The sequence below is a fragment of the Camponotus vicinus genome, unplaced genomic scaffold (assembly GCF_025532165.1).
Source record: "Camponotus vicinus isolate PSW18456_S1 unplaced genomic scaffold, iyCamVici1.0 SCAF_1, whole genome shotgun sequence".
Taxonomy (NCBI): domain Eukaryota; kingdom Metazoa; phylum Arthropoda; class Insecta; order Hymenoptera; family Formicidae; genus Camponotus; species Camponotus vicinus.
Genome location: NW_028141945.1, coordinates 25,727,096 through 25,743,321, shown reverse-complemented (window position 1 = coordinate 25,743,321; position 16,226 = coordinate 25,727,096). Strand labels below are relative to the sequence as shown.

Sequence of the window (16,226 nt, the reverse complement as noted above, 5' to 3'; positions counted from 1 at the left end):
TTGTGCAATAATTATGTGAAACTGGATATCGTACATAATATCGGGATAACCGGTCCAGCAGTGCGTCTTCGTGTACGAAATGAAGAAAGGATTCTGGAAGCATTTTATGAAAATCCTGGAACTAGCGTGCGTCATGTGGCACACGAATTTGATTTTTCGCGATACGCCGTACATCACGTTTTACGTGTAATGGATTACGTCCGTATCATTACCAACGTGTGCAACACATTTTATCGAGGGATTTTTAACCACGGATCAATTTTTGTGAAGGTACTGTTATGATCAATTTTTTATATTTACGATACATTCAGCGTACAGTAAAATTTTGAACAATTTTCACAAATATTTAAATTGAGAGTGGAATAGGCCTATGGGGGAAACCACTATAAAAAAAGCGCACCATGCTATCTACCGCAAGGTGGTGTGGATATGATAGCGCATCATTTTCTCGCCATTAAAAGGACGGGTCATTTTTCGGCGCGGTATTGCGATACATCGCACGCCATCATCATGTCTCGGAGAGCGATCCGCCCATCGCTTCGCCGCGCGCCTAGTATAGGATTACAGTGGGACGACTCTCGTCGCCGCGCGCTTCTACTCACGCAGATTGGCCGATATTCTTTATTTATTTTTTCGTTAATTATTGCGAATATTACAAAACAGTACAAGTCCTTCCTTCTTAATTTGAGCCAATCTACCTCCTTACTTCGTATGGGTCAAAATTTCCCTGACACCCTGTATATATATATATATATATATATATATATATATATATATATATATATATTCTATTAGTATTTCTAAAAATATAACAATTTTTTAAATTAATGAGAGATTTTCTGTCTACAGTCCGCTACATTTATATATACATATGGTAGCACTTGAACAGACTTTTATGTTATTTTTTTTGAATTGTTAAAATTTCTTTATGTTTTTAGATATTTATAATAACATTTATTGATATATAGTGTAAGATTTATATTAATTTAGATTGCATTTTATGAAATTAATTTAGAAAGTTAGCATCACCTCTTTGTATTATGGATAATTATATAACGGAACAGAATTAAATAAATATCGAGACAGAACGTCGAGTATCTGTCCAATGGAACTTCAAATTAACTGTGTGTAATGTTAATATTTTAATCGACAATATATGCAATAGCAATCGCTACAATCACGCTGGAATTTATATTAATTTTCATTGTACATATATTCATTTATATATAATTATGTGCACATATTCTTATCGAGACATTATTGGTTTATACTATCATGTTATCCAGGATTTGTTTTTATTAAAAATATAAAGATAACCTAGAAAAGATTTGACAAGATTATAGATAAAAGAATTTATATAATTTCTTTGAAAAATATTTAATAATTAATAACTGTAAAATAATAATACTTTTAACATTTTTATTCTTGAAGTATAAATTAAAACTTTAATGATATCGGATCAATTTTTGAAAAGAAATATGAGTTACGGTAAAATTGGAGAAAGGTTAATCTATCGTGAAAGAATCAAATCGTTAGGCAAAATTGTTTCAACAAGTGGAAAGAGTTACACATTCAGTTGTACTATTTGTTAAATGTAGCAGTTATAAATCCTTATTGACTCTTATTGACCTATTGCATGACTTTCCTTTTGATATACAGGATGTCCCATTATAAATAATACGCTCAAATATTTCCGAAACGGTGCGTTAAATAAAAAAATGTTTCAAACAAAAGTTGTATGGCTTGAAGGGAGCCATCAGATAGTGGCAATGATTTGATTTTGGAGAGTCATTTGAAGGTCACGTGAAGGTCACCGTTAATTCCTTAAATGGAATCCCCTATTTTTTATTGCATATTCTTGCTTATCTCGAGGGCTTTCCAAAACAGTATAATAAAATATTTTTCCCTCAAGTACTTTTTGAGTTATACTTAAGGCTTGAAATCATTTCTTAATTTTACATAAACCGTAAAATATCTTGTAAATTATTCATTTTTCGATTATCTTACCTTAATACTTTTATGTACAAAATAATGAGAGGAATCAATTGGTGTAAAGAAAACACATAGTTATTTTCGAAGAAAAAATGTATAATTGTTAATTGCAAATTACATATTTTTTTCTTCGAAACGACCGTCAAATGATTCTCCAAGGTCAAATTATTGCCACCATCTGATAGCCTCCTTCAAGCCATACAACTTTTGTTTGAAACATTTTTTTATTTATTGCACCGTTTCGGAGATATTTGAGCGTATTATTTAAAATCGGACACCCTGTATGAATCAAAATGATGTTTGATATACAAGATGTCTTAAAAACGAATAAAAAATAGACTTTACACAAATAAAACTACATTGTATTTAACATATTATCAATTAGGAATGGTATGTATCAAAGCAATATTATTAACCAAACAAGAAACGAATGATAATTTTTTGTTTAATTTTATAATTTATATAATTTAACATTAAAAACGTCAGAAATAAATTGCGTTTCTGTTACAACGATATTATTTAAATCTTTTCGTATGTTATACTTTATTAAGGATATTTCAATGTCCGAGAAAAGTGATCATCATGTATTAAATTTTAAACCTGATCGAAGTCATTCCGATAGTACGACTGTGAGAAATGAGCGAGAAGTTGATGAAGTTCCACTTGCAAATATTTCTATGATCCCAGAATCTATCGGTAAGTTGCAAAAAGAGTCATAAAACTTTAATTAAAAAATCTATAATTTAAATTCAAGAGAGAGTGAAAATCAAATCTAAAAATACTTGCCAGTAATGAAAAGAATATAAATTCTATTCTGTCGAAAAGAGAAATAAAAGAAAGAAAAGCATAATATAAACATAACATTGCATGTAAAAATTGTGATGATTTAAGGTAAGGTCAATATTTTATTAATTTACTACTTTGTTTAAATTTTTAGAAAAGTACTTATCATTTTATTAAAAGTTACTTATTCGTTTTTGCTATGGATTAACAATTACTTTTCTAAGTCTTAAATGACGGAAAAATATAGATGTTATTTTATATTTTTAAAGATCAATAGTATACGCTAATTTCCATATTTTGTAATTTATATTTATTCTTTCTCTTTCGTTTATTTTCACATGAAATTGTACTATTTGATTTACTCAGATAATCCACCTAATCTTATACATAATTAGGTTAATATGTGTGATTTTAGAATCTGTAGAAAGCAGGTTGAGCAAGCCAACATCTCTTAGAGCATTTGTAGAATTCTCTCCTCGATTCACGAAGGAAGTAAACGATATTTTTGTGACATTGAGGTAAAGAATCTAAATTCTCAGTCTGTATTCTTTCTTTTCTCTCTCTTTTTCTTTAATTCAACGACATAGACATATAAAAAACGCTAATTCTGTTATAATTTTACTAAATATAAAAAGGTTAAAATTTTATTCTTTTACAGATGGAACCAATCTGAATTTACCGATGAAGTACAAGGATATACAGTGCAATGTTTTTTCAAGGACCTGAAAGAAATTCAAATCTGCGACGATAAAAATATCACAACTACAACATTGGAGCACACAGTGCACAATCTAAAACCTAACACAACATATTATTTTCAAGTACGTGCACATTCTGAAGTTATTGCTGGTCCTTACACGGATTTAATCAATGTGTCGACTACGCATGAAAATCCAATACCTAAATTGTTAGTGACAACGGATAAAGGTATCGACATATTGGACCTAGATTCAAATATCTTTATTAATCTTGTTGAACAATCGAACGTAAGTGATATCGCTTACTCAGTACAAGAACATAGAATTTATTGGATCCACATAAATGACCTAATGACATTAGAGATTAATAAAAATAATATCACAAGAATAGCTACATTTCTTTATCTTCCACGTTATCTCTGTATTGATTGGGTAGCAAGAAATCTATATTTGGAAGTTACGGACATAGCAGGTGATTTACATATTATAAAATTCGACTTAACAATGTGGAAAAATAGCACAATTAAATATAAGATTTCACGTATGCTTTGGTATTCTCCAATATTTGTATGGATAAGAGACCGGCTTTTATAAAACTATTACCATCTATAGGGTACGTTTATTATCGTTCATTTGGAAAAGTAATAATTTTAAAAATAAGAAAGTTTTTTACAAATTTGTAATTTTTCTATAATTTTGTGATTTTATAATTAAGATCATAAGTAATAAAAAAATGATAAGTTAACATAATTATACGAATTTTGAATTTTTATTACACATAAGTTTCCGTTCTTGTTAATTAATGTTTTATAATATGTAAAATAATTATATATTTTTTTAGAAGTTTACATTACATCTCACTTGATATAACGTGTGAACAAATTTATATAATGCAATGTGATCTTGATGGAAAAAACACACAAATTATTCAGATAAATTCGCTCAATATGTGCTCCTGCCAATTTAATATGTATTATTTTAAATACATGATAATTGATGATATGAATAATGAGAAGCCGTTAATTTACTGGGTAAAGAACGATTACATAATTGTGACAGACATTAACGTTTGTATGTGCAATATGATTTTACACAACAAAGACATGAATGACACAGTGGAATTCAATTTTATAACGATTGACAAAACGAACATTTATATTTTTATACGGAATTACATGGTTACGGTCGATATTTCTATAAATTACTTTTACGTTTTGGAAAAGAAGTATGCACTTTTCGATAGCGTAAACGCATTCAAATACGTTTAAAAGATAGTAATAACTCCAAGAGTTTTCTCTTTATTCAGAGAAACTTGATTTTTAAAATATTTAAGATCAACACTAAATGAGAATTAGGATTCTTTTAATTCCTAAAACATTTTTTTTATATAATGTATATAATTTAAAAAAAACGTTTTACGCAAGTTTTAAATCGGAGTAAGTTATGAAAACTTGGTGTGCCGGGATTGTAATCAAACACAGATTAAATATTTAATTGTATAATGTCTAAGATTTTACATTTTATTGGGAATATATTTGTTTATAATGTAAACGATCCGGGCACGCCAAGTTTTCATAACTTACTTCGATTTAAAGACTGTGCGATTTAAAACTTGCGTAAATCGTTTCTTTAAATTATATATACATTATATAAAAATGTTTTAGGAATTAAAAGGATCCTAATTCTCATTTAGTGTTGATTTTAAATATTTTAAAAATCAAGTTTCTCTGAATAAATATAAAATGCGTTTTAATTTCTTAGAGAATTTATGTATAATATTTCTACAATGTAAACTTGATTTCATGGCAAATATTACATCAAATTTATAAATTGCTCTTAAGTACTTGGCTAATAGTAATTATTGATTTCCTATTTAGTTTTGATATTTTATTTTTTAATATTATTTTTTTGAAAATTATTTGTTGAGGTTTCGTTTTTTAGAAAAATGGTTTTGTGAGGTAAAATTATTGTAAATTATTTTTAAGGACTTTCTTCATTAAATATTTTGTCGCATACAAGGTAGAACATTTTTTATATACTTAGTGTATTTTGTTTACCTTTGTAAGGTCTTTTTAGAAGAATTTCACACCTTTTTGTAAAATTTTATCCTTTCTGCAAATTATTTTTTGGGAGAAAATATTTGTAAATTATTTTTAGGGATAATTTTTTATTTTTGAAAATTGTTACTGTACGGTAAATTAGTCTTTCTATATGTCTTATCTAACAGCACAGGTTTCATATTTCTGTGATAGACCGTTTCTGAAATATTAGATTTCACCCCCAAGGGGTGGTTTCTAAAAATTATTATTATACGCTAAATTAGTCTTTGTAGAAACCTTAACTAACGGCACAGGTTTTATATTTTTTTGGTACACCGTTTTTGAAATATTAGATTTCACCTCCAAAGGGTGATTTTTAAAAATTGTTATTATACGCTTAATTAATCTTTCTACAAGTCATAACTGACAGTATAAGTTTTATATTTCTATGGTGCACTGCTTCTGAAACATTAGATTTCACCCCTAAGGGGTGGTTCTTAAAATTGTTATTATACGGTAAATTAGTCTTTCTACAAGTCTTATTTAACGGTATAGGTTTTATATTTTTGTGATATACCTTTTTTGAAATATTAGATTTTACTCCCAAGGAGTGGTTTTTAAAAATTGTTATTATACGATAAATCAGTCTTTGGAGTAACCTTAACTAACGGCGTAAGTCCGATATTACTGCGATGTATCATTTTCGAGATATTATTTTTCATCCTCAAGGGGTGATTTTTAAAATTTGCTTTTAAGGAATAGTTTTTGTTACTATACGATGAAATTACTTTTTTTTAAATTTTATTTAACGGCAGAAGTTCCGTATTTTGACGGCTTTCTAAGATTTTAAATTTCATCCCGAAGGGATGGTTTTTGACAATACGATAAATTAATCTTTCACACATACGTACACACAACATAAACATATCACACGTGTGCACGCATATGATTTTGTCTTTTAAAGCATTGTACATATCGAAGTAATAAATGTATACGCAGCGGTGTGAACGCCGCTTGAGGGACAAACTCGCTTTGCGTGTGTGCGCGCGAGCATATGTACGTGAGTCTGAACCTGAAGGAAAAGGAAGAGAAGAACGAAAAATGTCACAATTCTGATATTCGATCGTCATTTCTCAGGATTGACTGCACCGATTTTATTCAAACAGGTCGCAATCGAAAGCTTGTATACATATTATATTATAAAAGTGTCATTAGATTTCTTATTACGGCTTTAATTTATTAAATATCTTAATCGAAAGTTTACTTGACGTGAAATTCCGGATAAGGTACTTGGTAGCGCCGCGTCGAGAACAGTGACTCTCAACTCAATGCTTGGACCTGTTTTTTTATGTACTTGGCGTCGCGACGCTATCGCGTCGCTTGATAATATTTTATTTTACTTTACTTTACGCGTATAGGCTATTTATTTACCTGTGACAGTTCACCAGGCTTATGGTAAAAAACTATGACCTTATCGATATCAAGCATAGTTATTATTTCCTCCATTTCTGTAAGATCGACGCGATGACCTCTAATTTTAATCTGCGAATCCATTCGCCCTTCGTAAATTATCGAACCTTTGACGATTTTATCGCAATCGCCAGTTCAAATCTTCCGATATTCTGCAAATGAATCAGCACATTTATTTAAAATAAATATTTGTACAACAAAGAAATATAATATAATATAAAGTAATAAACAAATAAACAAAGTAATATAATATAATAAGATCCCAGCAAACACCGAATAACAGTAATATAACTGTTAGTTATAATTTCCCACTCAACAATATACTGTTACATGTTATGTAACTGTTACGTAACAGTTATATTGTTGATTGGGAAATTACAACTAACTATTATATAAATGTTACTTGGTATTTTATAAATGTTATATAAATATAATGTTTTATAAATGTATTATATAAATGTTACTCGGTGTTTGCTGGGATATAATTATAATATTTCGAGTATCGCTTCTTTTCGCGAAAGAGATTACGAATGGGAATATTTGCGAGGCAGTAAATTCTTTAATATAGATCAGTATCTGATATTAGTACGTTTTTTTTATTTTTTCTTCTAGATCAAGCATAAGAATAATTGTCCAAAAATTTATGTGTGTCTCATCCACATAATCTGCGACAAGATTCCTTCCTGCTACGATCAAGCTCGCTGATTTCTCCCTCAGGATCAATCGCGTGTCCTTGTTCACAAGATAAATTATGCAATTATCGATTGGCCTTCCTATAACAAGAGTCCGTTGAGCGATATAGATGTTGTCAGCGATAATTTTGTACAATTTTTATTAGTTATTTTTTTATTAGTTATCACATTTGGCGATCGGTTTACTAGAATTTTAGATATTACCAGGATATCAAGTCATTGTCACTATTATTTTTTCATTAATTTGTCAAAATTCAACATCTATATCGCTCAACGGACTCTTGTTATAGGAAGGCCAATCGATAATTGCATAATTTATCTTGTGAACAAGGACACGCGATTGATCCTGAGGGAGAAATCAGCGAGCTTGATCGTAGCAGGAAGGAATCTTGTCGCAGATTATGTGGATGAGACACACATAAATTTTTGGACAATTATTCTTATGCTTGATCCAGAAGAAAAAATAAAAAAAACGTACTAATATCAGATACTGATCTATATTAAAGAATTTACTGCCTCACAAATATTCCCATTCGTAATCTCTTTCGCGAAAAAAAGCGATACTCGAAATATTATAATTATATCCCAGCAAACACCGAGTAACATTTATATAATACATTTATAAAACATTATATTTATATAACATTTATAAAATAATTATAAAATTACTTATAATCAATAATATCAATTCTTAAATAAGGATCGATTAAAAAATTATCTAATTTGCACTGAAAAAAAATGTATGCAATTAAAGAAAAAATAATTTGTTTCGAACAAATTATTTGCTTAAATGGTATCAATGGTCCATTAATTCGAATTAAATTAAAATATTGTTCAAAATGAGATGCTGTCTGCTGAAATGTAATGAATTATTTATTAGATTCGACACAATGACACAAAGTAAAATGTAGAGAATATTTATATATACTATAACTATTTCATATACTATCTTTTAATGTTGTACTATTGAAATTGAATAATTATTAACCAAATTTGAATAAACAATTGTTCAATTTAAACAACTTACAAATTAAATCTTAGTGAATGCTTATTACAATAACAAAATATTAAGTTCAGTTCAATTAATTGTTTCATGAAAAATTGTTTTGCAAACTTCAAATGGGCTAAATATTTATTTAAAGTTTAGCATCCAATTGTTAAAATGAGAAAGCATTATCTCCTTCCAAATTAATGTTTCAATCATTAGATAAAAATGACATTGTTTTTTAATAAATATTTTATAAACTTATCAAATATTTATTGATATGTAATATATCATTTATTCAAAATAATTAATATTAGCTTAAAATTTATTTGATATTAATTTCATCTTATATGCCTTATATATCTCAAATTGAGTAAAATGTTATTACGATATATAGGCAAGTAGGCAATATATCCGCTGTTGACAAGAGTGTCGAACGCTGTACAACAGGCTGCAAAGCACTGCGATACGTACAGAACTTTCTGCACGTCGTAATTAATATATATATATATATATATATATATATATATATATATATATATATATACATACATACATATATATTTTGATTAGTACGTGCAAAAAGTTTTGTACGCATCGCAGCGCCTTGCAGTCTGTTGTATACAGCGTCCGATACTCTTGGCAACAGCGGATACATTACTTGCTTGCCTGTATATCATAATAACATTTTACAAATTATATATTAATAAACAATTATATATTAAGAAATTCTATAAAAAATTATTCAATCACACATCACTATCAATAGTCAATCACACACTATCACTAACATTAAAATATGAAAAAGGTACAATTTGAAAAAAATTAAATTAGAGCGTTTATTTTTTATAATTATTATACTATTTATTAATATTCTTCAAGTACAAATTTATATATAATTTATATATAGTAAAAATGTTTATTTTAGAACTCACAAAGTCAACTTCTTTTGCTTATATACTAAGAACATAATGTACATACATGGAATATAATTTCTTCCATTAGACAAAAAATGTTTTTTATAAACCTTATAATCTATGAGTATGTTTTGTTGTATTATAGTCCAATTCTTACTTTGTTTTACTTCAAACGATTGAAAATAATTGCAATAACAAACATTTGAGTATGTTTGACATAGAAAATAAACTTCATTCAAAGAATTTACTAATATATATTTAATTTTTGCAAATGAAAAATTAAAATTATTACTCGTATTTATCATATTATTGCTTGCGTAAAATGTACCATTGACTCTAATCCATGAAACCGAATCATAATCATAAAACGACTCAGAAGGTAGAATCTGCTTAATGTTATTAAAATCTTCAACTAAAAATAATTTTGATTGTGTTGTTCCTTTATATATAGTTATTAATGAAAGTTAGTAATGAAGTTAGTAATGAAAAACTCTCGTCATTAATAAATCTATTACAAAGATATAACTGATACCTCAGAGCGAAAGTATAAGGTGGATTCTTGCGCGATGTAACTACTTTACTATTATTCTTAAACATTTTATGCTTATCTTCGAAACGAATAGAAGACATATACTTTAATGGGCCAAATTTACGCATAAGTTGACTATAATGTAGTAAATTATGATGTTTTAGTTTAAGTTTATCTTTAAAAAACTCCAAGTATAATTTCAAATATTGCGAGACGGTGGATGAAAAAAAATCTATTATTTCATCAGAAACAATATCGAATAAAACAATATTAGTAATTTGACGCATCATGAGATACAGTTTCCATATAGGATTTCCTATAGGGACTAAATCGCCAACAAAAATGACCAAATTATCAACAAGATAATGCATTTCCGAGGGGGGGGGGGGGCACTAAGAATAATTTTTTTATTTTTTATTACATCATGTTTTAAAATAGGACATATGTTTTTATCATAATTTGAACTGATAGTACAAATTCTTTCGTTTAATATTTCTATAGTAAAGAACTTATGATTATCAATGAAATCGCTCAAAACTTTAGCCATATCATAACGGCAAATGCCTTCAAGTATATCGTGCATAGGGTCGACTGATGCGTTGCTTATCATATGATATTCAGGAATATCATTGAATATACATTTCTCTATTACACCAAAAGAATGTTTAGAAGCATGTTCTGAATAATTGTCAACTGTCCTCAAAATTTTGGAACTTTCTAGTGTCATGTTTTGTATCTGTTTTTTAGTAGCTACACATATTCTACAACAATACGACTGATTAAAATTTTTACTAAATCTAATAATAGTATTTAAACCTAGGTTATCACCTACCATGTAACATAATTTGAAAAATATCTTTCTGTTTTGATTATTTTTATTTATAATAATTCCATGACTTACAAGCTCTCGAATTTCATTCACAACTTTGATAAAAATTTTCTTATTGCCTAATAATTTATGATCCTCATATTTATGCAATTGAACTAAAAATGTTTTCTAATTTACTCGCGTATTCTGGTGACAATGGAATACAGCAGTACACTGCTCCGAGTTTATTTTTACATTTTCGAGAACCCAATGGATTGTTGATTTCAAAATCATCAAAATAAATTATCAAAGGAAGAATATATTCATTTGTTTTGCTTAACGCAAATTCCCAAAATTGACCTTGAAAAATTGATCGCAAATCTTTACTTATTTTACATTTTTCAACAAATAAATCTATTGTATCGAGCACATTAGGAAGCTCCAAAGAACGTTTTAAAACAAGTCTTAAAGGAATAAAGCTTAATTTACTGCAATAAACTTTAGTTTGAGAAACTTTTCTGACTTTTCCGAAATTCAAGTATGTCCGAACAATTATATTTTTAGGCAAAAAAAGACAATTTATTTGTTCTAAATACTTGAAAGTCTTTATCTCTGATTTAAAGAATGCAAAATCATTTTTTATTATGTCTAACGAAATATTCAAATTATTGTTATTTCTACAACATTGTTGTAAAGCTTGTATACACATTGTTAAATAAGTTTTACTTATAGTTTTAATAATTTTAAGTATTGTCTCTCTACTTAAGGTTAAGTCAGCATACATTTTTACTATAGTAGAAAGAGCCGATTTAAAAACAATTGATTGATAAACATCAATGTCAAACTTTTCACTTTCAACACTTACAGAATTATTCGTTTCAATCATATTATAAATATTTTCCTGCTTCACTAGAATTATTTGAATCAAAATTAGAAATAGTTGAAGTCACATCAGAAAAATCAGAAGCGTTTGTGTTAGAAACAGTATCATTTATGCGCTTTGAAGTTATACTTGAAGCTAATTTTGTTTCTGATGTATAATGTTTACTAAGAATATGTCTCCGTAATGAATAAACATTAGTAAATTAATCATTACAATTGTCAAACTTACACGTAATAGCAGAATTTAGCATAAATTTATGTTTCAACTTTATATGATGCATGACAAGATCCATGGTTATAAATTTTTCTTCACAAAAAAAACAATTCATTTTGAAAGAAAAAATAAAAATCTAATTTTACAATGAAAAATAGAAATAAAATGTTAACTGAAATTAAAAAAAAAAAAGATTTATGTAAAACAAAAGATTCAACATTAATCTAAATCATATGCATCAATAGTATCTATGTTCTTTTGATCGGACTTAAGAATTTTGCTTAATATATTTTGTATATGAGGTATTTCTGCATCATATATAGTATCAAACATGTAAATATCTTTTTGAAATAGTAACCACAAATGCTCGTAAGTTGATGGTATTTTACATTAAAAAATTGAAATACTTTGAAGCAGACATCAATAGCTTCTATAGTACTATTTGTTTTATATAAAATGTCATCGACACAAACGTATATTTCATGCAAATCCTCTCCATCGATATTAATGATATACGGCTGAAGCGTAGTTTTTAACATTTGGGCATTCTGTTTTGCTTCATATCTTATTGTAGTAACATCTCCAGCAATCTAAAAAGAAACAAATAGAAACAATAATTAATCTAAAACAATAGTTGAAACAACAATGTAATAGATATTTTTTACCAATTTTGTAAACACTTTGTTGTGAACATTTTAAAAACGCTATAATAAGCATTTTTTTAAATTTCATTTTCTTTCTCTTCACGCATGCAACGTTCAGCACATTGCCAACTAAACATCCCCAACTAAAAAAATATTCCTATATGATTGAATGTTACCTTGTTGTCTTTTGTAATCTTTTTCTCTATCTTACTGCATATGTAGCATTTATCAATTCCGGCGTTTAAAGTAAAAAAAAAAATATAATATGGATAAATATAAAATGTGCAAAATTTAACTTCCTAGAAAATTACAAATATTAAGAAATTTCAAAATTAAATATAATGAAAAAAATCCACAGCCAATTATAATTTAAACAAAACAGAAGTGTAATAGAATAGAACATAAAAGTTCAATTTTCTTAAATACATACTTTCACAATTCTTATCATGCATTTCTCGGCATAAAGAGAAGCTCTTTTACAAACTCCATCTATTTTTTTCATTGTTTTCGGGGGTATTAGATGAGGTAAAAGTTTAAACATTGTCAATATTTTTTTATCTAAAACATGTAACAGATTTTGTCATCTAATGTAATATTTATAGTAATATTTAAATTCATAGTAACATATAATTCATAATAATGTATAATATTCATAGTAATGTATAGATAATGATAAAAAAATAAGTACCATTATTTAAATCTTCTTTTTTCAGTTTATCGAGCATTTGATATCCATCGTCATCCTTGGGATTAATTGAAAAATTTTGAAGAATGATATTGAAAAAATGTGTAAAATTTGATTCGCTTAAAGCAACATTTGAAACAGACATTTTTTTGAAATCTTGGATTATGAGGTTATAACCTTGTGGATGTTTGTAATGTGTCCATTTGGAGAAAATATTAGACAAATCTTTATCTTGATTATTGTATAAATCTTTTTTTCTTAAATCATATGTTGCAGACCAGTGTAATAGAACTTCTGTCCAAGGAGCTTCATTAGCTTCTAACCATTTGACTTTCTAAAACCTTTTCATCAACTTTTTCTATAAAAAAATTATAAATTTTGCAACAGCTAAATTTCAACATTATACATACTATAAAATAAATATAATGCTACCTTTCGGAACATCGTTCCCAACCTCTTCTATTGTTTTTGAAATTTTAGCATAAAATTTTTTATTCCTGCTTCTTTTATTTCTCCACATAGATACCAATTTGCCTTTAGACGCTTTAGATTTGTTATCTGCCGCATTCTCTCTTTTTATTGGAGAAATATAATAAGTTTTTACAACTTCAGTTGGAAAAAATAAACATAAAGAAAAGCTCTCGAAGAATCAATTAATATCAATATAAAAGGCAATAGAGAGCATATAAACAAGTAATATTGCAATCAAAATGTAGGAAAGAATATAAAACAAATATAGTTAAAAATACAGTAATTTAATAAAGCAAAAAAAATACAAAAATAGAAATCGAATTATAACGGACGTTTCTGGCTCTTGTTTTGAGCCTTCTTCAGCGCAAAAAAATTAAGCAATATAGGAAGTTACAAAGATAAAAACAGAAAAAAGAATGAATTAAGATCAATAATCTAATTTAGACGAGGTGTCAATAACGCATGAACGCAAAATTAATAGGCGTTTATCCAACCGTTGGCTCTCCAGATTAAAAGAATAACATTATTGTTTGGCGGAAATGAAGAGTGCAGAATCAAGATTTGAAAACATTGACAAGTGCCTCCTAAAAATGGCACCATCCGAATTAGTCCGCTAATAAAATATGAAATACAAAAAAAAAGGAAAACTTACAATAAATTGTTCTGCCAGAATATGATCGTTGGAGAGGCAACGTGATATGTATGACGATCGATTACTGTCGAAAACGCTAATGAGAAATAAACATATACCCTATATACCTAAGTATGACATATACCTAAGTACTTTTTGTATTTTTGTATTTTTGTATTTTTTTTGCTTTATTAAATTACTGTATTTTTAACTATATTTGTTTTATATTCTTTCCTACATTTTGATTGCAATATTACTTGTTTATATGCTCTCTATTGCCTTTTATATTGATATTAATTCAGTTGGAAAAGTTTCACAAATTTTTTCAGCAACATATTTGGCTAAATCATTTGAAAATCTGTGAAAGTATGTACTATGATTATTATATTCAATATTAAATAAATAAATAAATAATTCAATATTAATTAAATAAATAAAATGAATTGTAACCTACTTTGAAAATCTTTCATCAATGTACGTAAGTATTATATTGCAAATTTTATTTTTTTGAGCTGCAGTGAAATTTTTTTCTTCTTCATAAGCTGTAATAATTCTTAAACCTAATTTTTGTTTAGAGAGAATTTCCTTTATTGGTAAGAAAGTTTTTTTAATAAAATCTGATTTTCCTATAAAACAATTTTCTCTCTTCAATTCATTTTCTTTTTCAATATTTGTAGTAGTAATTAAATCTGTATCAATGTTTTCATAATCTAATTTCTGGAAGTTTAAATGGTAGAATAGTATATAAATATAAACAAAATTAAATAAATGAATAACAGAACTAAATAAATTCATTCAGAAACTTTTCATTTGAGAAGCATAAAATTTATTTTACCTTTTTTTTCAATGTAGGCTATGCATCTTTTCCTTTATTTTCAGAATTTGTTAATGATCTATTAAAATTACGTTGCCAATATTCAATAAAAATGGCTCTATCACCTATTGTTTGGATCAATTCATTGATCATAGATATTGTCAAATTTTTTAATGCTTTTATATTAATTCGTTCTTCTATAAAACATAAAATTTTACATTTGTATAAAAAGAAGTTTATCTTATTATTAACATGAATTCATGAATTGAATAAGCAATGATTACTTACTTGCGAATGTATCAATCAGATTTTCCAAATCCAAATCAAGTAATATTTTCTTAACTTCGTCATCAGCCATATTTATTATTTTCTTCCAAATAGAAAGCACTCGAGTTTATTAGTAGAAAAACACACGTGTCCTCTGTTAGATCTCTAGTAGAAAAATACACACAATACGTATTTTATGCAATTAATCTAATCCAAGAAAAGCAACAATGCCGATAAAAAAATGTGTACCTTATTTATGTCTACTTACCTTGCTCACAAAAATCTCGGTTTTCGACTCGCAGCACTTGTACCGACTTACTTCTCACACAATTAATAGTTTTGCCTCGATGACTGTTTGTCTCGATGGCTCGCGCTTTCAATTTCCTTCGATTTATGCCGGATGTATATAGCCTCTGTGTTATTTGTACATTTAGCAAAGAAATAAAAAACATACGTCGAAATATGTCGGCATGCGTTCGCTCACTTATCCGATTGTACTGATCGTTCACTTGTTCTCAGTGGTGGCTTGTAGCTTGCGATGTTGTTTTGTCTAACACATTAACTCACTCGCACACGTTGGTTTTCTCAACCCGCGTAATCAAAGATACATTCATCGTCAGTTAGTATCGACTGACATCGAAATCAGTGTATCAGAAAATTATTTTGAAAAAATATTTAAAATTAGATTAAAATTTAAAATCAAAT

The 16,226-nt window shown here is 27.6% G+C and overlaps 1 protein-coding gene and 1 long non-coding RNA gene across 2 annotated transcripts; both read right to left on the bottom strand.

Annotated features, from left to right (window-relative positions):
- Positions 1-10,613: 10,613 nt before the first annotated feature.
- Positions 10,614-14,718, bottom strand: LOC145959869 (uncharacterized). Its single transcript, XM_083079073.1, has 5 exons — positions 13,771-14,718; positions 13,342-13,696; positions 13,084-13,211; positions 12,675-12,796; positions 10,614-12,599 (listed from the first exon to the last, which is right to left on the bottom strand). Exons 2-4 carry the CDS (start codon positions 13,481-13,483, stop codon positions 12,731-12,733), a joined length of 336 nt encoding a protein of 111 aa, XP_082935199.1. The 5' UTR covers positions 13,484-13,696; positions 13,771-14,718; the 3' UTR covers positions 10,614-12,599; positions 12,675-12,730.
- A 240-nt stretch (positions 14,719-14,958) lies between these two features.
- On the bottom strand, positions 14,959-16,005 carry LOC145959870 (uncharacterized). The gene is made up of 4 exons (XR_014435203.1): positions 15,790-16,005; positions 15,543-15,686; positions 15,276-15,451; positions 14,959-15,157 (listed from the first exon to the last, which is right to left on the bottom strand). It is a non-coding gene; the product is annotated as an uncharacterized LOC145959870 (long non-coding RNA).
- Between the last annotated feature and the right edge of the window lie 221 nt (positions 16,006-16,226).

What these genes read in the sequence shown, in the direction of transcription:
- LOC145959869 (XM_083079073.1), bottom strand. Translation starts at nt 13,483, where the DNA reads ATGTCTGTTTCAAATGTTGCTTTAAGCGAATCAAATTTTACACATTTT. An exon ending in AAAAGAAGATTTAAATAATG is followed by an intron (nt 13,212 to 13,341) that starts GTACTTATTTTT and finishes TACATGTTTTAG; the next exon opens with ATAAAAAAATATTGACAATG. An exon ending in GCATGATAAGAATTGTGAAA is followed by an intron (nt 12,797 to 13,083) that starts GTATGTATTTAA and finishes ATATTTTTTTAG; the next exon opens with TTGGGGATGTTTAGTTGGCA.